The sequence below is a fragment of the Ascaphus truei genome, chromosome 1 (assembly GCF_040206685.1).
Source record: "Ascaphus truei isolate aAscTru1 chromosome 1, aAscTru1.hap1, whole genome shotgun sequence".
NCBI classification, from domain to species: domain Eukaryota; kingdom Metazoa; phylum Chordata; class Amphibia; order Anura; family Ascaphidae; genus Ascaphus; species Ascaphus truei.
In genome coordinates this window covers 85,843,928-85,867,320 of record NC_134483.1, presented here as the reverse complement: position 1 = coordinate 85,867,320, position 23,393 = coordinate 85,843,928, and the positions used below count along the sequence as shown (strand labels likewise).

The following is a 23,393-nucleotide window of genomic DNA, read 5'->3' as shown; positions in this document are numbered from 1 at the left end:
GTGCATTGAATGACTGCAGGTGTGCAGTGAAAGGCTCCTTTCCTTGAAACCACTCTGTGACCAGATATGGGAGTGCTTAGAGATGCGTGACTACACCATTCTCTTTGCAGTTACTTTCATTCAATGTTACTACATGCCTGACTGTGAAACTAATCATAACAGGGCCATATTAGTAGTGGGGAACACAGGAAGGTCTGTTTAATTAGTTTATCAATGTTAGTACATCAAACTTCATGACATATCGACTAAACCTTTGATTTTGGTCTGTACCTCCAGCACCGTACAGGGTCACACACTGCATCCATCCTGTCATTTGGCAACATCTGGTGCCTATCCCAAGAAAGGCTAATGCAGCTTGGGCTCGTAAAAATACATTCACAGTATATAATTTTGCAAGCAGCCTTCAGTTCATTAAGGACAAGACATTTATTGGAGTGATTTTTCAATTATTTTCAAAGGATTTAACTTCTCATCTTAAATGCTTTTGGTTCAGATAAAGTTTTCCGGTGTGCTGGTAACACATTGAACCACACACCTTCAGTAGCAAATTGCCGAATATAGTGTACATGGGTGTGTGTTAATCAAGAAAAGGTGAAGAACAAGAAAAACTTGACTGGCTCTGAAAGAGGGGTAACCGGAGGAAAATAACCACCACACTCCAGGATGAGTCTCCAACAGACTGCAATACCATTTAGTAGGACCCCCAAGGAATTTCAATCCTGCCAGACACTACAGATGAGTCAAAATACAAAGGAGATTAGCAGTAACCATTAACTACAAAGAGACAGGGCAAGGCAGAATGGGGGAGGTACAAAACAGTTTAAGAAAATGGACAATAAAAGTGGAAGACAGGGTTAATCTAAAGTACGGTTATTTGCCTGCTTCAGGATCCCAATCCTTAGCCATACAGTAACAACTGCAATTTGTGACGCAGTTTGTGAAGATTGCGGCCCTTCACGCAATGAAAACAGGATGCAAATTAACAGAGGAGAGCAAGGTCTGCAGGTCCCCTTCGTGGTCATTTTATGGGCGTCAGGGAGGGCAGCCGGATCTGGTCATCAAGGAGTGTTGGATGATGGGTTGTGTTCAGAGGGAGGCTCTGACAATACATATATGGCCTTTTTGTTTGTGTTGGTCTGGGCAATTATGAATGTAGCATTTACTAGTCCTGACACAAAGTCAGGGCACTCATGCATTGCATGTAAACTTTTAATTGTTCTGTTCCAAATCACCTTTTTTTATGAAATTACCCTAAATATACCAATGATTAATCAATATTTGTTATTTGTATATATTAATGATTTCTTTGCATATTCTTCCAATTATTAAGAGATTTAAATTATGTTTTCTGCAGGTCTTCACACTTCATAACGTTAACCTGCTCTAACAAAATATACAACAAAAAATTGAATGTCACCAGTGCATTTACATGCCTTGTACTGTTTACCTTTGGTCACAGGTCATGTGAAGATTGAACTGCAGATGAAGATTGTGTAATAACATTAAAATTAGAACACTAAAATATTGTCATTTAACGTGCTTAGCAGTCTTATTGATATGGATCACAAACTAGAGTTTAGGTTTTATTGACTGAATAGCAATTTTTGTCTTCTACTGTACTTACAATTAATACAACTGTTCATGAAGCTCTTAGGGGGGGGGGTAAATTACCTATATAGCAAGATATTTCTTATTGACCAGCATGAAAAATATGCAGAGACTATTACACAAGCTTTCGAAATTGCATTTTATATATCCCTACATAAATCATAAACACTAATGTATAATTCTCATGTTTGTCCTATAAAACACATAATAGGCTTATTTCTCAAGAAATAATATGGTGGCTACACCTACCAGCATGTGCAAAATAATTAGTATGACAAACTTAATTAGGGGGTTTGTCAATATTATGAAAGGATATATTACCAACTTTTAAAGAACAAAATGCTTATCGTTACCAGTTTGTTAAAACATAAAAATTGTATTAAAACATAATAGTATTCATTTTGCTTACCTCTATATTTTTGCTGGCTACATTCTTCACAACAGCAGGGAATAACTCAGAAGCATTTTTTCCAATTGAAATCATCTTAAAAACAAAATATATATTCTAATGAAACCGTTGAAATACACCTAGATATTTGTTTCTAACAGCATTCATCTTCTAAAGAAGTTTCCAAACAAAGTGTAGAAATTATGGTAATTTACAGTTCCCTCAGTTTTATATCTGCCAGAATACAAGATTATAGGTGCAAATGTCAAAATAAAACATATTTCCATCAATTAACTCGACTTAAAGGAGTTTGAGGTTATCAGTGCGGATTTGAAAATCTAGTGTTTTCCATAGTATGGTTTTAACAGGCAAATAGAGCAATTCTTATGAGCATCATCGGAGCAACACAAAATTGGAAACATAATTTTCAGTACAGGGCACAAAATAGTTTGCCAGTTATGGTTACTTGCAGGCTAAACTGACTTGCTACTGTACCTCCCAATTATATCCAGCTAATAAAGCTGTCTAGGGATAGAGTCCAATAGATTCAACACTACCACTACTCATTCACCAGTCTCAGAGGCATTCACAGAAAGTCCCACTTCAATTCTTCTGAGGGTCAACTGATGGGTGTTTTGTATCTGTATCTTATATACTCTATCCACCTATGACAGCTTAAATGTTTTAACTTATTTTCAAATTTGCTTCAATAAGCAAATAAATTCACAGAAAACTGCCAATCAGTACATTAGTAAAATTGTATTTTGGAGAATATAAAACAAAGCATCTTGGAGAAAAACTGTTAATTGGCATGACATGCGGGCATTTAAAAAAATTACAGATACAGGTGAACCCCGTTATAACGCGGTCCTCTGGGTCCACAGAATGAGAACGTGTTAGTTATAACCGGTATCGCGTTAAGTTTGCCGCATGAGGACTTACCAGTATCTGCATTTCTCTCCTCTTTCGCTGTAGCAGATCATGCTAATATGGGGTTGAGCTACTTTTTTTTTTTTATGAAGTTGAAATATACTGTACTTCATATTTATTTATTTTTATTATTATTAAACAAAGCTTACATTCAACACGGAACCTCTCTCCATACAACCTAGTTGCAAAGTTGCCCATAAGTGGTTACTAAACAAAGTAAAACATTGTTCTGAAAAATATCTATATTTCTAATATGGTTCACTCACAGAATGTGTGTGTCTATCAGCGATATCATAGAGAATGAAGAAAATGGTTTAATAGTCCAGATTTAATACACAAAATGCCAGGACTATTTCCCAATTGGGAATTCTGTGAGGCAAGGCAGTTGATAATCTGGAAGAATCCAAATTCAGACCATTTGGACAAAAATAAATTAAATACAACAGTATTAAAATACTGCTTTACGTGTGTTAAATTTCCCATCAAACTAGGTAAAAACAAATATTTTTTTTTTAAATTTCCCGCTCTGTTTATTATTTGCATTAACATAAAAACAATTATTTTTTTAATGTAGTCTTATTACTGTAATAAATATTACAACCATTAAAATATTTTTAAATATTTTAATACCCCAAATTGACATTCTTTTGTTTTAACAATGAACTCTGGTTCTCAAACGGCAACAAGACTACACTTAAAACCATAGTATGTGCATTAAGTACGAATTTACTGCAGAAAAAGTGGGAGATTTAGGAGAAAGTGTCAGAGTAAAAGTGTAAGACTGCCACATTGTCACATGCTTTGCATAAATGTAAAAAAAAAATATAGAAAAAAAAGGGGGGGGGGGGGGAATGTAGAACTGCGGCTTTACATTTGGATGTACATCCTTTGACATTTGAGTGACTAGCATTGCTACTTTTTTTTTTTTAAGTGGTTATTTGTTTGTAATGAAGTGCCAGAATTTGCTATCATTGTCTCCATCACACTGCTAGACTTGTTCATCAAGTTCTGTGATCGTTTGACAAGTACAGTAGAGATAGTAATATACTGCAGGTTTAACCCCTAACACCATTTTCCATACTTCTACCTTTGTAATAATCTCCAATAGGGCAAAGCCAATTAAGGTCACTCGCAACTTCTTGAAAAGACTGAAAGGTTGAGAGCGGTTGCATTTGTACCCGGCAAATTCTGAGCAATAGATAGGAAACAAATTCCTCGAGAATTCGACCGGAAGCCTAAACGCCAAAGCTGTTGCATGTCAGACTCCTAGGCAAGTGGCCATTTCAGCTACACTAAAATAAATCTAGCTGCCGACTTCACTTCATTAACTATTACAATGGAGCAGAACTTCCAATATCAGGACCAAGATGAGGGTCATATTGCTCAATTATGACAGAATTATAAAACATCACGTGCATGCACAAATAACAATGTATCTGCCTAAACATGTTACAAAATGGACAGTTTCACATAAGTTTGATCTCTAATAAGGCTGCGCTTATAGTGCCAGCGACACCGTGGCAAAACAAACGCATTGCCGCCATCCCGTGCGCTTATAGTAAGCGTGACGGAGCAACAGTTTGGTCGCGATCGCTGGAAGTCGTCTCAATTTGATTTTTCCAGCAACCATAGCCTGACCGTTGCGTCGCCGGCACTATAAGCGTAGCCCAAGAAAACAATGTCTAAAGTTATTCGTTTATAAAAATGTTTTACCGGGAAGTAATATATTGAGAGTGACCTCTCGTTTTCAAGTATGTTCTGGGCACAGTTATGAGAACAGTAAGAGTGCTAGAAGTCTAGTGTAATTTTGCTCATCAATCCTTCTGTGAATGGGGGGGGAAAAAAAACTCACATTAAGTATGTGCTCAAAAACCACTTGTCTGCTTTGGTACAGTATGTTAATAGAGATGTCAAGTTTCATGTATGTATCAAAATGTTCATATCTATGAAAATAGGTGTTAAAACAATATTACAGGATAAATATATGTAAAGTCCAGGCATAAAGAATCAGTAATAATCATTTGGAGTGCCGTGTTGGTAGGGCAATCATCTGAATAAGTGGTTCATAACACCAGCCCTTAAGCTCCCAACAGGTCAGGTTAAAGGTAATTCTGTTTGAGCACCGGTGGCTTCATAATTTCGACAACCAATTGTGCTGAAGCAAGGAAATCTGTAAGAGCCCCTGATGGGTCAGGTTTTAAAGGACTCGAGTTGGGAACCACAGTTCTGCTGGTTTGGACGATCATCAGATGAGGCAGGTATGAGGGAGATAATGGCGGGTCTAGAGAAAATGTGCAAAATCGGATGGCAGGACAAGATCATCCACAGGGCGTGCGGAAGATAATACGAAAGGGAGCAGCCAAGGTAGGGGATAATGAACAGTTTGTATTTTTCAATATGTTAAAATAAACATTACAAAGATTATCCTGAGATAGTAATAAACCCCTCAAGACAGAGTCATGGCCATTAATCCCTGGGTAGGATAAAGGCCAGAGGTCAACTCTTTCACCGTGGGCATTCATGGCAAGGTAGTGCCCCGCCCCGAGATGATTATTACTCAAGAGTAAAAGTCCGAAACTATGGGATCAAAATTATGTAGCAAAATTAAGAGAATACATCAATATTGCAAAATTCACACAAGTGAAAAAAAACTTTTTTTTTTTAAACCTGCATACCCCAACAATCCTTTTCATTGCTTCCAACTTGGCAGAGTCTTTGTTGCTTTCCAACATTTGCTTTAAGTCTTCATTCCTAAAAATGAAAGAAACAAATTATATTTATATAACAAAAACTTTAGCAGTGATTGAGTCTCAAATACACCCACACACTTTTAATTATGTTTAAGGTACCAAGATGCCATGGGTTACTATAGCAACCATTTAAGGAAGCCACACCACTTTCTCCATTGCGATAGGTGGCCATATTTTGTACCCTGGGAAACCGGATCTGGGCCAAATCAATCACGGAGATTTTATAAATTGCATTGCCATAAAGATAAGGAACTGCTGTATTTATTAAAACAAAAATGGGTAAGAGGAAATGCCTTAACTTCAACGATCAACTAAACCAAATGTAGTACAGACAATGTAAACTGCTGGACCATGGAGCCTTGCGCATCACCCTCACAGACAAAGCCTTTGCTCCAGCACATCACTTTCTGAAACTTACAACTTGATTAGGAACAATCACTCCCTTAAGTGCAAGCAACAAGAGAATCCTTAAGAGTTGGTTCTCTTTTGATCTACCAGTGCTCAAAAATAGTCAACGTGAATGTACCTGGGGAAAACTTAACACTGGCAAAGCATTAGAGGACTACAAGACCCACCTAAGGTAACCAGATTAATAGCATGAATGAATAGCAATAGGGTTGCTTAGAGCCAGCTATCCCAGGCTGAACAGGAAATGCATACCTTGGCAAAGGTGCTGAAATGTTGGTCCACTTTTAATATCACAAAAGACAAAAAGCCTCACTGAAACATCCAATTATATAGTTAAATACTTATCTGTTTTGCTTTTCACAAGTGAGGGTAATTTAGTTAAATTCTTTGGCCAAGCATTTTAAGCTTGCAAACCACGCCAGGTATCCCCTCCTCTTTTCTATACATGGTCACAATCCCAGTAGCATTCCTTTGACACAAATATATATGATGTGGTACATTTGGGTTCGGAGCTTGATGGGTTGTGTGTTTACACCTTTTATATGCTGCAATAAATTTGATATACATTTCATACAGATCGCTGTGCTGTTCCTTAACTTATTTTGACATTTGTATATGTATATGCATACAAACCTCAGTGTGTGAGGAAAGGCAAACAGAAGGTTAATTAGTCATTCTTATTGCCAGACATCCTACATCCAACCTTGTCTGAAAGTATTACATATGCATATTAAGAGGCAGCTTGATGAATTTCCAACATTAAATTCATTGTACTGTAGGTTGTAATACCTTTTAGGAGACCAACATTGAGTTCTTCACAGGGGAAATTAAAGTTTACAAAATTTCACAGATCTCTTAAGAGGACTGTGACATTTTGAACGTTATATACAATATAAATTTCATATATAGAGCTCTCCCATCTTGGTCCCATAAACGTATCACAGCCTACAATGAATTCAGGACCAATACGGCTACTAGGACTTTTATCAACAACATAAGAACAAATAAATAAGCTGTGATAAGTACAGGTTCTGAACAAACAGGCTTGGTTTCCAGACAAGCAAACTGGTTCTCCATATTTGAAATTAAAAATAGCCAATTGACTTGGATCTCAAGGAATTATTAGGCAAATTGTTTCCGAAAATATATTACATTGTAAGCACAAGCACTACAAAGCCTATTCAATTAGGTGTTTTGTACAGAAAACAGTTTACAGAGACCGCTTTAAAAAAAAAAAAGCATTAAAAATCCTGTTTTTTTTATTTTTAATTATCAGTTGTGTAGTATTAGATCAACCGTACTGCATTTTTCCCACTCTTTATAATAAGTTTGAATGTATTAAGATTCCTTGTGTTGCTATACCAACCATTCAAAAAAAGCACAGCACTTCCTCTTGAAATAGGCCACCATATTGGGTGCCAGGGGAAGCAGGATCTTTGCTGATTGATTATAGGAGAATGGAAAGTGGAACCGGCGATTTTCGTTAAGTGCGCATGCGCAGACCGGCAATGCGCCGTTCTGCGCTTGCTCGACAGAAGAAAACCCCTCCATTCCATGCACGCAACCCCTGGATAGCCCGTTCTGCGCATGGCGGACATGGCGGCCCCCTTCGCAGCATACGGTGGATCTCCGAAAAGCGGAGCACCGAGAAACGGAGCCCTGCTGTAACCAATATTGATCCTATAAGTGTACAGACAGTGGATGCAGTATTATACAGTACACAGCAGAAGACAGGGGCAATTAATTCTTGTCCAAAAAAAAAAAAGAAAGAGACTTACACAGCTGGCTGAAAGTGATTCAAATATCATAGACAAACTCTTACCTAACTTAAAAGATGAAACGAGTGCCAGCCAATGACCTTACTTTATAATTTACTGATACATATCAACAAACCGCCATTAAAAATCAACCGATTAATAAAGATATTCATAGTTTACTCCTCTAAAAATATAAACATTCTTCTAAGGTTACATCGTAGATAAGGTTGAAAAAAAAAAAAAAAACACATGTCCACCAAGTTCAACCTATGCTAAATTTAAATGACATACTTCTCCTATATTTGTATTACAGTATATTGGTCCAGAGTAAGGAAAACAAAAAAACCCAGTGAAACATTATCCAATGATTTCTTAAAATGGAAAAATAAATGCCTTACTAACTCCAAATAATAGCAATCAGATTTCTCTTTAGATCAACATCCTTCCCATGTTTACTTATTTGGTATATCCCTGTCCTTTCCCTTTCTAAACAAATGGCCTACCTTTCTATTTAGTTTTTGATAAATTATCAAATATACCGAGTGTGTGTAGAATCAAGTGTATCAAGTGTGTGTATATATTTTAGAAAACAGAACTACACATGCATGTAAATAAGTACAGTCTCAGATACACAGCTTTCCCATTGTATATAAAACACTTGTACGTACCCAGTGACAATCTGTTTGCATAAGTGGCCGGCACTGTTCAGTCCCACTTCCTCAGCACCCTGCTCTGCATTCAAACTAAGCTGAAGGTTATCAGCCACATCAAGAACAGATTTTACAGCAGATGTTGCACTCACTTTCTTCAGCAATGACAACTGCTGCTCCATGGTCTCAAAACACATTAACAGAAATAGGGGGCACTTCAAGAACTAGCCTTGTTCTTCAGATCAAGGATTCTACCGTAACAGGATACCAACTCCCTTCAGTAAAAATAAAAAAAACAAGTTTCTTAAAAATGTGAAAAGGTCATTTCCCTTTTAAAACAAGCCTTACCAGCTTCTCTATGATAACAATGTTGGCCTGCACATGATATACATCAGCCAATCTTCAAAGTACTGAGTCCTTAATTTAAAAAAAAAAAAAAACACTTTTAGCAGCAGTTGATTTTCTTTCCCTGTTTGGTTTAAACCATTTACAAATCAAGAAAAAGGAACTTGAAAATGTAGCTTCTCTGTTACTGCTCACGGGTTATTAGGATTACACACAAAAATAAAACCACATCACGTTCACGTGGTATGAGTAAGAAAGTGACATAAAAGTTCAAAAACCTCAATGCTCTAAAACCAATGAAATGTAGTTTTGCAAAAACTTGCACACAACTGCCCCCAAGGTGTGTCCGCATGGTGGATAACACAGGCACTTAACAAGACAAGTCTGTAGACCTCACGGAAAATCCTGCTAACACCCCACGCTTAATGCTAAGCTTCACACAAAATTCGGTACAAAAGCACAGTGACAGTCAGCAAATAAGTAGAATTAGCAGAATTCCTTTGATTAATTAAATATGCTTTACGCCAGTTGAACAATTCATATGGGATGCCGCTTTCTGCTACTTAAGCCAAGAAGATTTGCTACACTTGTAGCTTGTAAGTGCTGTTGATTATATCTCAGAATTATGGTTAAATCACAAACTCCTGCTTTTCATTTTCTCTCATTCCTTGAAAACTAGCACTGCTGGAAGTAGAATCAGTGGTGAATAATAATAATAATAATAGCATGTTCTTGTATAGCGCTGTTTGTTTTACGTAGGGCTTTACAGACACAGTGGGGACCTATCATGGCCCCAAAACAACACAACACCCATGTTATCATTCTGTGTGCTCTTCAGACCATGTAAAATAGTAAAAGAGAACATTCAAGTATTATTCAGGATAATCTCATTCATGTTAAGATACAGAATTTTGGAACTCAGTCACTCCTACCACCCATTGTGGCCAAGCACTGCCATCTACAGCACTTACTCCCTCACCTGCTGTCTATAAGTTTCCCATTAAACCTCTTAGATTGTAAGCTCTTCGGTGCAGGGATTTCCTTTCCTAATGTCTGATTTTGCTGCACTTATTGTATAATTATAATACCCTGTACTGTATTCTTTGTGAAGCGCTGAGTACACTTTTGGCGCTATATAAATAAAGACATACAATACAATACAACTAGACTTGAGTTCTAGTTAGCATGCAAGGACAGCACCAGTAGCCACACTGTCAAGCTTAGGTGACTACTGTTTTGCTTTAATTCAAACAGGTTACAGAGTCAATGCAAGTCTGTGTTTTAATTCCGTGTTTCTCAACAGGAGCCATTGGGTTCCCTGGATATCCATAAAGGGTTCCCTGCAATTTTCACTTCATTTGAAAATTGTACCAAATACAATAAAATTTACAATGCATCTGATCTCGGACGTGCTATTAGAGTGTTGGTGTTACGCAGAATTTAACAATATAATTATAGGGTTCCTTAACTAAAAAAGGGTTTAAAAAAAACACAACACTGCTCTGAGCTCTCCTTGTGACCACCAGCCTTGTCAGGTTTTAGATGCAACCAATGCACTTGACACAAGCCAATGCAAATAATTCACATATGAATAGAAAGTTGGGTGGTTGCCTCAGAAAGAGAAGCCCAATGCTACATTCAATATGACAAAAATACAGTAAAATACTTACATATTCTCTTGAAAAAGGGTCATTTAATTTAACCCTTTGCCAAAGCATTGTAAGCCTGCGAGCCACGACAAGGCAGACCCAGTTCGCAGGTCCTAACACTACCAGATAAAATACTAATATACCTCTATTAGGATTACAATTCTCATTTACCTCTATTAGGAGGGAGAAAGAAACATTGGATCTATATACAGTAGAATGAAAAATACCTGCTAACTTGGGAAGTGGGGAGGGAATAGAAAAGTATTTTACTGTGTATTTTTGTCATATTGGATGTAGCATTGGGCTTCTCTGTCGCTTGTTGTATACATTTGCCACGCTCAATAGCTCTCCTTTTTGGACACATACATATTTATTTTGTGGGGGCTCAAGGGTTCCAAATGAGCTTGCTGGGGTTCTGTGTGTTGGTTGCCTCAGAAACCTGGTGTGGCTCAGAGCCCTGAGGAGAGGTTTCAGAATCAGTTTTAAAACGGTAACCAGGCTAATCATTTTTGCAGTTCCAAAAATTAGGACAGGAAGGAGATTCAATCTTGAAGGAATGAGAAGCATTCAATACTCGTTACTCCATTGTTGTTTTTTATGGTTTTAAAGTACTAAAGTAAATTAGCAGCAGGAATGTCATTTGTAGTTAATTTAGGGTTTCAATTTGTTTTTTGAGTCAAAGTAGCAAAAGCTACAGAATGACCAGCAATTCAATAATTATTTTTTCATTTTCTTTAACAGGGGTGGGAAGCTACTGTTCTATGTAATCATATGAAATGATACAGTAGCAAATTTATGGCTCACATTCTGCTTCACAACCGCTAAATTGTATTTTAGTAGCTTAACCCCATCACTGCCAAGGCAGTTTACTCATGCGCTGCCAAGGAAATGTTAAGATTGTTGCAATTGTATTTTAAAACTGATGTGTCAGTTTTGTAGTAAATCCTAATAATCCACACCATTTTTTGCCAGAACAAGTTACACTTTAATTTGCTGTTGGTGCCATCTGCATATTAGGTCATGTGACTTCCGCTGTAAATGTATAGAACTGTAATATTAACCTTGAAGTGATGGATGAAGAATTATACAATACACATCAGAATAATACAGGTACAATTAATTCTTGCCCCAAACAAAAAAAAATAAAAAGAGACTTGTACACAGGAGGCTGGAAGTGACTCAAACATCAGAGACAAAACTCCTATCCAACTTATTTATCTCATTACCATGCAAAAATAATTGGGTTTTATTTTTTGCAAAGCAGTTATATGGCTATTGATATTTTGTCTGAAAGGGCTATATTACATACCATATAACCCAGGGGTGCGCAAAGTTTTGACCCTCCTGCCTTCTCACCTCCCGGCTCGCACCCCCTCTCCTGCAAGGCATCATTTGATGCCGGTTACCATGGTAACGCGTCACCGAAGATCAGGTAGGAGAAGCTGCAACGGCCTCACATGGTCCCCCCGGCACTTTAAGTGCCTTGGGGAGAACGCGGGACCTCTGTAGCCGCCGCGTCCCCTCTGGAAATTCTCCCACACCCACTGGGGGGTGCACCCCCCCTTTGCGCACCCCTGACATTTGGTCTACTGTGAAAAAAACAACATCCAAAAAGTAGCATGTACCCAGACAACTTATATTTTCTGAAATTAGACAATCAAAAATATCCTGCAATGGGTCACTTGAAATAGTCATACAAAGGAGAGATATATATCCCCTATGACAGATTAAATTTTAAAAAAAGTTAGATTCTTCTGTGCCATGCACTTTAATCATCTCCCCCAAGGCAGTTTTATTCTTCCAAATGTGGGCACGTTATAAATAAGAGGGTGCACTACCAATGTCAATCAATCAATCAAAGGTAACCTCATCTTTGCAAGAATAAAAAAAAAGTGCCAGTGAGATCTTGTGAAACAGAAGTGTTCAAACACTATGTAAATGCAAATGTGTTTGCAACACATGTATGAATGGATATCTTTATTTATATAGCATCCACAGAGAACTCAGTGCTTTTCAAGAGATAATACTGTAAACAGAATTATAGTACAATTAGTGCAACAAACAAACCAGACAAAAAGGAAATGCCTGTCCCGGAAAGCATACAATCTAAATTGTATCCTGGGAGACTTACAGAGGCAGCAGGTGAGGGAATAAGTACAGCAAATGGCAGTGCTTGGCCACAATGGTTGTTATGAGTAACTGTGGCTTTGGGACCATAGCCATGGCCAAGAGAAGCTACCTGCGGCAGCAACATACTCACTCGCTCTGACCAGGGAGAGAAGGGGTCACGGGTTGATGGGACAGGCTGTTGTTGGGGGCCACCAGTGAAACCCAATTATCTATGCAACTAGGGTTAATACACAGGGCTACTCTAGCCAACTCGCCTTTCTACTGCACAACGTAAATCAGATGAGTTAATATTTACCCCTAACTCTGTTTGCAATAATACCCGCTGTCACCACCCAAGTAATATCAAATATGAAATTTGCAGTCTAAGGTCCCTGTTATTAAAATAAACTATGCACTTTGCAAACAAATCTGTAGTAAAATGTGTCCGAAAATATACTTTAGTATATCTATATCTATATACACACACACACACACACACACACACACACACACACACACACACACACACACACACACACACACACACACACACACACACACACACACACACACACACCTTAGGTTACAGAAAAAGATTACAAGAACAGTTACAATAAATGCAGACCAGTTTCTTAAAATAAAAGGATCAAACAAATAGAAATCCCTATACAGTACGTTGCCATATGTCATCGGTTTTTCCCAAATCCCACTGGGTAGAAAAGATGTGAATTCACGTATCTGATCCCAAAGCATACCTCTGTTGAATTCTGATATCCTATTTAAATATGCCAACATTTATGCCCAGACCTTCTTGCATTGAAACACACAAGACCCACCCGTGTCGTAAATCAGTTCTAGCTGACATTTATGACCTGAAAGAAAAAAACAACCATTCTTGACGTTTAAATTCTGACTCAGATCTTTTAACTATTTAGATCTTAATTTATCTAATAAAAATAGACACGTGATTCATATCAATAGATTCAGGGGACTTTGCCTAAGGTAATACTAATTTTGATCAGCTCGCCTCTAAATTTGAGCAACAAATGGATATCTGTCCCTTGCCACCTCCTAAATGTGAAGGGTTTGTCACTATGGCATCCATCTCCTGGTAACGATTACAAATATCTCAACGTTATTCTTCAGAATAGATGTCATCCCATGACTTCCTATATTTAATATACAGGTAGCCCTCCAAGTAAGTGTTTTTTGTCACCTCACTCAGATGCACAGGGGATATTTCATGAATGTTAAGGTTTTCTTTGAGGCTGACAGCCCATGATCTGGCTATGGTCCACAGCCTTCTAAACGGTACATTTATCACCTTTAGAAGCCACCCAGTAATAGCCTCCCAATTAAGCCCTATTTATAGATTAGCACAAACATAAAAAGGGTATTGACCGGTCAAAAACAATGATGGTATTTTTAACAAATTTCTACCAAAGTTAATCCTTGAAGTAACAGATTGATTAAAATTGTTAATTTCACACGCATTTTTTATTACAATCATTTATTTTTTTAAGTAATAACGTGCCTCCACTTAAGGGGGGATCGCAATACTTTACCGTGAGGTTAAGAAAAAAACTACAATTATGTGCAATTATTTTGACAGGAAAAGTAAGCAAGAAACACTTACACCGTGCCAGAAACAGTGGTAAAGTCAATATGCACCTCAGCTCTGGTGGTAGTGCGTTCAAGACCTCTGAAGATGTACACGCGAAGGCCCGCCGACCCAGTGTAGGATGAAGTACCCTCGGCATAGAGGCACAGACCCCGTCGCCTCCAGTGGACCCGAGATAATAGCCGGCATCAAAAGAGACTGTAGATAGGCAGGCTTTTGATCTTGCAAGGTTTTAAAAAGGCCATAACAATTAACTTGAACCGAACACGAAAGAACACTGGAAGCCAGTACGGATCGTGCAGGATGGGAGTAATATGCTCAAAGAGCAAGGAGACTGCAAGAAGCACATTCCCTGTTCCCAGGCAGTGGATAACGGAAGTGACACACGAAAACAGAGTGCGCAAGTTGATGCTCGCGGAGGTGGCGAGTCTCTAACAAGTCCATCTATGCAGGAGATTTGACTCCGTGTTTTAAGCACCTAAAGAATCTACTTCTTGTAAGCATAAAATCTTAAGATTCTATTGGAATTTTTATCGAATATTTTGTGTACCATCCACACTATTTCATCTTTCCTGAGATTCTGCCTATCCATCTGTAATGGATCAGGGGACACGCGCCTCTCAGCGGGTCCCCGTCACCTCTGGCCCCACGGCGGCTCCCTGCCCCGTTTCCCCGCTCCCTCAACATCCTACCTCTCTCACGCCGAGCCGTTCCTTCGCGGCGCATGCCGCATCTGCATGCACGCGATCGGGGCCCGCGCACGGCAGCCTTACAGAAGGTGCGCGTACCCGATCCTCTTACCTGCCCTCCCGTGCTGCTGGCGCCTCCCCCCATCGGCTGCCGGCTATTACCAGGTATCATTCTCCTGTCTCCCTTCCTGCTCACCTGGATCTATCACTGCAAGCTCTCAGCCAAGCCTCCGCTCCACCCCTTGCTACCATTGGTCCTCCTTCCCTTATAATCCCAGTCTGCCCTCTCCGTCGTTGCTCAGCATAGCTTCTCTGTGGCTCCTGTGTGCAGTGACTTTGCCAAGCTCTCTGTTTCAGCTCCTTGTTCCTGCCTCTGTTTGGATTCCCTTGGATTGATCTCGGCACGGCTCGACTACGTACCTCTTTACCCCTGGACTCTGCTTTGGACCCCACTACGCTACTTTCTCCTGCCCCTGACCCTAGGCTCTTGGACATTAACCCTCCGACTTCTGGCACCCCAAACTCAGCAAGTATATCCTTAACCCTTTTCTCACCAGGCCCGGCAACGCATCTTACCACACTCCGGGCACGCCCTCACTGCTGTGGGTGCGTGTTATACCCTTACCCACCTCAGTAATGGGGACTGGCCAGGTCTGCGGTCATACAGGCGTTACACCATCTGGATGTGCTAATAAGGAGGAATCTTGATTTGTGACATGCCTAATTTTTGGAAATGTGAGTAGTCACCATCAGTTACTGATTGACTCAACCACTGTGTTCTTACAATATTGCGCTATTTTTTTTGTATTTTGTTTATTCTTCCATGGTGCGGTCCTACACTCCCCTGAACCTTTTGAAGACATTTGTACACATTTAGGGACTTGAGAAACAGTCCTTTAGTTAAGGATTTCAGTGGAGGTTCCTTGATATTTATATTGTTACTTGCACTTGATTTAATCTTTTCACTTGTCTGGCAATTATTTTTGGTATTCACACCATTGATATATTTTTATACAGTTTGACACCGTATTTATTTCACACTAATGTTTCAATAGATTTAGATTAGTTTATTCACTTGTATTTTATTAGACTGTTCACGTATAAAACACTGGGAGTGCCCATCTAAAACATGTTTTGTCTTCAGGATCAAGCTCCAGCCAATTTTTCTCCATCCATGTTGCCACTTCAACTAAGCAAGTGTCAATGTAACAACCATCCCGGGGCTGCCCTGGAAAGAAGTATAGATCTAGGTGTCATCAGCATACTAATGGCACTTCAGATCATGCTTCTGGATGATATTGCCCAGTGGTCTCACATACACTTTGAAAAGGAGTGGTGACAGCACCAATCCTTGAAACCCAAAAGTAGACAGGACCCACCAGTCACACATGGGACTCAGTAGCCACCTGCCGGGTCCAGCCCTGCAGGAACGAGGCAAACATGTTAAATGTGGTCCCACCAATAGCAACTAAGTCCCTCAGGCAGTGCAGCAGCACCCCGTGATCAATCGTGTCGAAGGATGCCGAGTGGTCCATCAGGACAAAGGCGGAAAGTAAGCAAGAGAACTTTGTAGGGAAGCCAGGAGAGGAATTCTAAGGAAGCGTTGAGCAGGGACTCATTTGGGAGAAATTAAAATAATTATAGCAGCAGAATTTTAGATAAATTGCCAAGTAGAAAGTTGTGAGGCAGGGAGGCCTATTAGCAATATGTTACAATAATCCAGCCCGGAGAGGATAAGGGGATGCATTAGTTTTAGCAGTAGATTGACAAGTAAAGGGCGGATCTTGGCAATATTACAGAGGAAGAAGCGTCACATTTTAGCCATGCCGTGAATGGAGAAGGAAAGGGGAGGAGTCAAATGTCACCTAGACACTTTGCCTAGGCGAGAGGATAGATGTTAGTACCATTTACTGTGATGGAAAAAGGAGATATTAGACCAGATTTAGGAGGAAATATGAGGAGCTCAGCTTTAGACATTAAGTTTAAAACAGAGCCGAAAGGCTATAGCCAGGAGGCAGAAACTAGGGGAGTTGATGATGTCACCAAGTGATGGTGTGTAGAGAGAGACAAACGGAGAGTTCCCAAAACAGATGCCTGTGGTGCACTAACATACACATCAAGAGAAGACCAAGACATGTTAGCAAGAGACAGAAAATGTGTGATGCGAGAGGTATGAGGAAAACCAGGTGCGACAAATTGCTCCCTTACGTGACACTGCCGTCTGTCCAGGCTCTTGATGACAATCTTTTAGGGTAAACAAAGAGAGCACGTAGCACAATATTGTAACATTCAGGTTTCTGCCTGCTTCATTCTGTCCCAGCGGTGGACTACAACTAACTGAAATACATTTGAGGTACTCGGGCTTGCGCCTGTAAGATTAGTCACAAGCAGTGGGACTGCAACACTTTTAAATACATTTGAGTTACTCAGGCGTCTGCCTGTTAGATTCCGTCCCAGCAGGGGACTGCAACATTTGTTACCACATAGACCAAATAAATCCTGCTCAATCGGAGCGCTTACTTTAGACGGAGATTTCCCTCTCTAGGGTTGGGCGGCTTATCCGCTTTCCAACTATACGGAATAAAGAAGGGTTTTTATTACCTAGAAGGGGGCATCCTCCCCTGACCGGGTGCAGGGAGCAGCGGTGCCCCAGCCTCTAGGAGAGAGTGAAGCAGTAAAAAAAACTGCCATAATTATCTGTTCCTCAATTAGGAGAGCAGGTGAGCAGGTGAGATAAGTTAGAACCATTGTGAACTCTGGTCTGGATTTCCCATCCACCAGCCTCCGTAACCGTGAAGCTGTGGGATGGATCACATTTACATTGTGGCTGCAACTTCTAATCTAAAATCGGGCAGAAAGCCTAGTATCTTGGGACAATGTCACACAGGATAGAGCTTGGTTACGGATACCAAAAGAGTGTAGAATATGATAGGCGAAGAGAGTGATCAACAGTATCGAAAGTAGTAGAGATCAAGTAGGGAAAAATGTCCCTGATACTTTGCTTCATAGAGATTGTCATGATATCATTATATATTAGGTATTTTAATCCCATCGGTCCTTACGGGGTTAATGAACTACAGTCTGAGTTTAAAAATATTATATATATTGGGTTTATGTCAAGCCTAGGCTTGTCACGGGTGGATGCTGTGCTTCAAACAGAACTTAACTGGTGGGTTACCCTGTATGGCTCACTTAAAAGGGTAAGATGGGTTGTATATGGCTGATGGAACAGAGAAAAGGGCAGTGTCTGGAGACTTGGATGTAAAATATGGCCCCTGTGACAACTATCTGTAAACATGGTTATTTTTGCAGCTAAGCTTCAAAATGCATTCTTTGGGGAGTTTTGCAAGGTTCAAGAGGCGCGGCTACGAAAGTATTCAGCATGAGTGAATTAATTAAAAATGAGCACATCATGTGACGTCCTCTGCTGAACATGCTAAAAATTACATGTGTGTATCCGTGGAACCGAGACACACGGATTACAGACACGTCCGGTACAGCAGGTAGAAGACATTAATATTTCTCTTAAATTTAGGATTAAAATGTTTAGTCTCATTGTGTCCGCCATGCGTGCCTGAATGTATCGATGTGTCTAATGTGTGCATACATCACTATGGCTTGGTCATTATCAAGCTGTAGAGAAAAGAGGGCTGCATTATTTGATTCAATGTTTAAAGATGAAACACACGTTTTTGAGGATGAATATATAATTGACATTCCTGCTGAAACCCATTTCAAGCAATTAGAAAATCTGCTACTAACCGAGACCAAACAATGGTTAGAACGTAACACTATCCAAAGATATTTGGACTGCGGGAGAGTACCCCGCGGGTTACGTTTCCAAAAGAATCCCACTTTTGGAAGGGATAACATCCAATTTATGAAAGAATGGAATAGAATTCAGGAGGAATGCTCAAGAGAATTAATGAGATTGATCATCTTTGAACGCAGTAGGACAATTGCAGCTTTAGAAAAAGATATCTGTAAAAAAATAGAGACGCGGCAATCTACCCCTGAAAACAACTGCTGTGAGCTCCGTGAAGGCGCGGGAAGGTTCCCCAACGCTGAGCTGTATACTCTGCATCCAGATACCAGCATCTTGAGAGAGGACGTCCAATTCCTGGTGCCTGCATCCCGTTGTGTCTGCCGAGTGGTAACATGTCCCTAACATGTCTTGCTATTAACCCTTTTTTTTGATGTACGTGCAATACTCACCTTCACTTTTTATAAAATTATTTAAATATACTACACAATGGTTTTTTTGCGCTGTTCTCTTTCTGTTTCTATGTAGCTCTGTGTTTGAACCATTCCCACTGATCAGCAGCATAAAACTTCACCTATCAGGTTGTATTATTAATTTATTTTTAAGTCACTATTTTCAGCACAGACCACATTGAGCGCAAGTTTTTTCTGTTTTCAGTCTAATGTGTGTGTAAGTATTAGAGAAATGAAGTTATAAGTACATTTAGATATGGAAAAGGAGTTTTAAACGTCCTTTGGTGGGAGGTGTTTTACGCTGTCGTAAAACTGTCAATCTCACAGCTGATTTACGCAGGGGCTGTGTTCAGGTTGTGTTCAATGGGAAATAATTATATTTAAGTCTGAGCAAGGGTTATAATAATTAGATGTCTACAAGTGTGTATCTGGGACCAGATACGGGATCTCATTGTGCTTTACCAGTGACCTTTCTGGGAGGAAACATATGGCATAGGGTGATGTACTGTATAGCCTTTTCTTTTGTGTTTTATCCTTTTATTTTAGAAGCTTTCTGCATTTTATTGTAACTGTTTTTCGTAATCCTTTATCTGTAACCCATGAACTGTATATTTATATATATTAAAACATTTAATAAGTAATGCTTTGGGCTCTGAATGAACTATTGCACGATCTGGGAGAGTATTAAAGTGTTCGGACACATTTGACTACAACTGAATTTGGTGTGTTAAAGTGCATAGTTTTTTCTATAATAAACGGGGATCTGGGGCCCTGGCAAGTATTAATTTGACATCTTATTTGTATAACTACCTCAGGTGGTGGCAGTGGATAGATATGATTTGCAATTGAGATGGGGTAAATATTAACTCACTGGAGGTACCTTGCAGAGGAGAAAGGCGAGATGGCTGTATTAACCCTGGTTGCATATCTAAGTCATGTAAAGAAAAAGAAAACCGGCGCCTTACAAGTTCAGTAGAATATAGGAAGTCCAAAACGATATCATTAAAGTCCCCACAAAGTCCTCTGAGGCAAAAATGATGGCAGAATTGCTGTGCAGCTCCCACCGTGCATGAAGAGTTATGTGGAGAAAAGACAAACAAACAAAATTATGGCGCAGTATGTCAAACTAATACAACTGACAAGATGACCCAAAACACTAATGACAAAACAAGACAGACGAACTAGACAGACAATAGCAAGGCTAAAAATGATAAAAAGCTGGTTTATTAAAACAACATAAATGAAGGGTTCCAGAAGACTAGAAAATCGCCAGGTCCAGATAATTGTAAAATTGGGACCCTACTCACAAGATACCAAATTGTAACAGGCAATGGAGATAAACTCCATGCTGCTCGATCACTGCAGTGGTGACCGAAGCGCCTCCCTGTGATTCCCCTGCCTCTGATGGATGCCGCGTCACTGTGGTGCGGGACCTTCCCAAAGTTCTTTTAGAGCTGTCTGTTTGGTGAAGGAAGACGTGCAGTTGATCCAGGCTTGCAGTTGAAAAAAACGCCGTTCCAGGAAGTCCCTCCTTCCAGTTACGTGACATCCGCCTGGAGGTCCCGCACCACAGTGACGCGGCATACATCAGAGGCAAGGGAATCACAGGGAGGCGCTTCGGTTACCACTGCAATGGACGAGCAGCACGGCGTTTATCTCCATTGCCTGTTACAATTTGACATCTTGTGAGTAGGGTCCCAATTTTACAATTATCTGGACCTGGCGATTTTCTAGTCTTCTGGAACCCTTCATTTATGTTGTTTTAATAAACCAGCTTTTTATCATTTTTAGCCTTGCTATTGTCTGTCTAGTTCGTCTGTCTTGTTTTGTCATTAGTGTTTTGGGTCATCTTGTCAGTTGTATTAGTTTGACATACTGCACCATAATTTTGTTTGTTTGTCTTTTCTCCACATAACTCTTCATGCACGGTGGGAGCTGCACAGCAATTCTGCCATCGTTTTAGCTACAGAGGACTTTGTGGGGACTTTAATGATATCGTTTTGGACTTCCTATATTCTACTGAACTTGTAAGGCGCCGGTTTTCTTTTTCTTTACTTATACAAGTGTCTGACTGTACAATCAGCACTCACCTGGCGGCCTAATTCTACCTAAGCTAGGGTTTAATATATATTTCACTATTCATAGCGCTGTTTTCACACTGTATTTTTCTTTGTGATATCTAAGTCATGTGCTCACTTGTGTGCTGTTTGTGGCGGTGGTTTATTGGGACGGATTTAAGAGAAATAGAACTCCTTTGAGGGACCTTTGCAAAGTGAAGATGGGGCAGCTTGTGGGTTGTGTATTGATCCTGGTCCTGTAGAGCAGGGGAGCAAGCACAAACTTTTGCTGCGCCCCCGTCTTGCCAGGTGCTCGCGCCACCCCTGCCCCCTACCTTGGAGCTGCGTCAAATGACACGGCAGGGTCATATCGACATCACAACGCCATCTGAGTAACGGTAAGTTGAGAGTTGGAGGCCGCACATGACCCCCGGAATTTAATTAAAATGCCTTGAGGAAGAGCGTGGGGCCTCTGCAAGTGCCACGCCCCCCAGAAAAATCTCCAGCCCCCCAGTTTGCGCATCCCTGCTGTAGAGGAGATATTGTCCATTTGACAGACCTTTGTGGAGGTGAAGAGTGGAAGTGCTTGCGAGCATCGGTCTTAACCCTTGTCCCGTATGCAGGTCGTGTGCTCGCAGGGTGCCGTGCGTGACAGATCATTGGCTACTTTAAATTAGGAGAAGAGGGTAATCAACAGTATCGAAGGAAGTAGAGATCAACTAGGGAAAAAAGCCCTGGGACTTTGCTTCATGGAGATCATTGCTACTTTAAAGAGGACAGTCTCTATTGGGTGAGCTGTAAAAAAGCTAGATTCTAAAGGGTCCAAGAGGGAATGGGAATTTTGAAAGTTGATGATATGGGAGAACACAAGACATTTTAGCAGTTTGGAGGCAATAGGTAGGAGGTATATAGGGCGGTAGTTAGTAGTAGTAGGGTCTCTATTGTATGTCTGACTGATGACATCACCCAAAAGCAGAGGCGCCCAGAAAAACAGCATGAAATCCCCTGCTGAGAAACAAGTGCATTTGGTGAGACTCAGGCCCCTCCCTAGTGCAGGACACCGGATGAAGCAGGAAATGGTCTATGGGCCACGAATTTACAACATTTGAAACTTTGATCTTTTATAAAGTCAGTGAAGGGGTTAAATCACTGGAACATGTTATAGAAAGGAAATTATGTTATGTCAATTTAAAATCAAAATTCTGTAGAAAATCATAGCTGAAAGAAATATTAAGTATAAACAGAGCATTTAATGTATTCATTTAATATTTATTGCAATAACTCAATAGATTTGCCATGAGAACTAATAAAAGCTCTTCCCCAGGTATCCTTTTTATATATATTTAAAAAAAAATAAAAGTATATCATATATATATATATATATATATATATATATATATATATATATATATATATATATATATATATATATATATAATATACTGAGTTAAGTTATGGTGAGTAAAAAAAGTGACAAAAACCCTCCACAGGAAAGCAAATATGTAAATATAACTGTATGCTCATCTGCATGTCTTAGGCAGGTCTGCAACCCCGCCTTTCCCCATTATCACCCAGCATACAGCACTTCCACTGCAGCAAGGGATTCTGGGAAATGACATGCAAATGAGCACACAGTGTCACTTTTTGCCTCAATAACCATTTTTAACATGGTTCCCTATAGGCTTAAGCTTGCTGCATGGTCACAGCTTTGAGCACAGCCAGGGTTAAGGTGCATACCCAGAAAACCACCCACAGACAGCTGTTTCGACCTTGATGGGTCTCATCAGTGTGGGGTTGATTTTACTGGGAATGCAAGAGACCCATCAAGGTCGAAACAGCTGTCTGTGGGTGGTTTTCTGGGTATGCACCTTAACCCTAACCCAGGGGATGAAATCCGCAGAGTCGGAAGAAACGCGTAGGGATATCTGGCTGTGAGCCTACAGTGACAGGGCAGCACCCTGCACCAGTGTGAGGAGGCAAGGACTTGCCTGAAGATTTTTTTCCGGTTTCAAGTGTGAGAAGAAAGGCTAAATGACGGCTGCATGTGGAGTTTGAGTGCTCACAAACACTAAGGATTACTCCCCTGGAGACAGCAGCTGACAGCAACATCCTTTTTGGAGCCAATACTGACACTCACACACAAAGAGACCGAGGAGTCCTCAGTTGGTGCATGGGCAGGTCCCATAACATGCTTTATTTTATCAGACAAATTGTAAG

The 23,393-nt window shown here is 40.0% G+C and overlaps 1 protein-coding gene across 8 annotated transcripts in view; it reads right to left on the bottom strand.

The window, feature by feature from the left end:
• Positions 1–23,393, bottom strand: part of AP3B1 (adaptor related protein complex 3 subunit beta 1) — a 285,331-nt gene that overhangs the window by 240,539 nt on the left and 21,399 nt on the right. For 2 of the 8 annotated variants that reach the window (XM_075591004.1, XM_075591033.1), the window contains exons 2-3: positions 5,602–5,677; positions 2,018–2,092 (exon numbers count right to left, since the gene is read on the bottom strand). In XM_075591004.1, the coding sequence (XP_075447119.1) occupies positions 2,018–2,092; positions 5,602–5,677 (151 nt within the window). Of the gene's footprint in view, positions 1–2,017; positions 2,093–5,601; positions 5,678–8,509; positions 8,745–23,393 lie in introns of those variants that run through there. The other 6 variants (XR_012799929.1, XM_075591052.1, XM_075591042.1 and 3 more) reach the window with 6 other exon arrangements.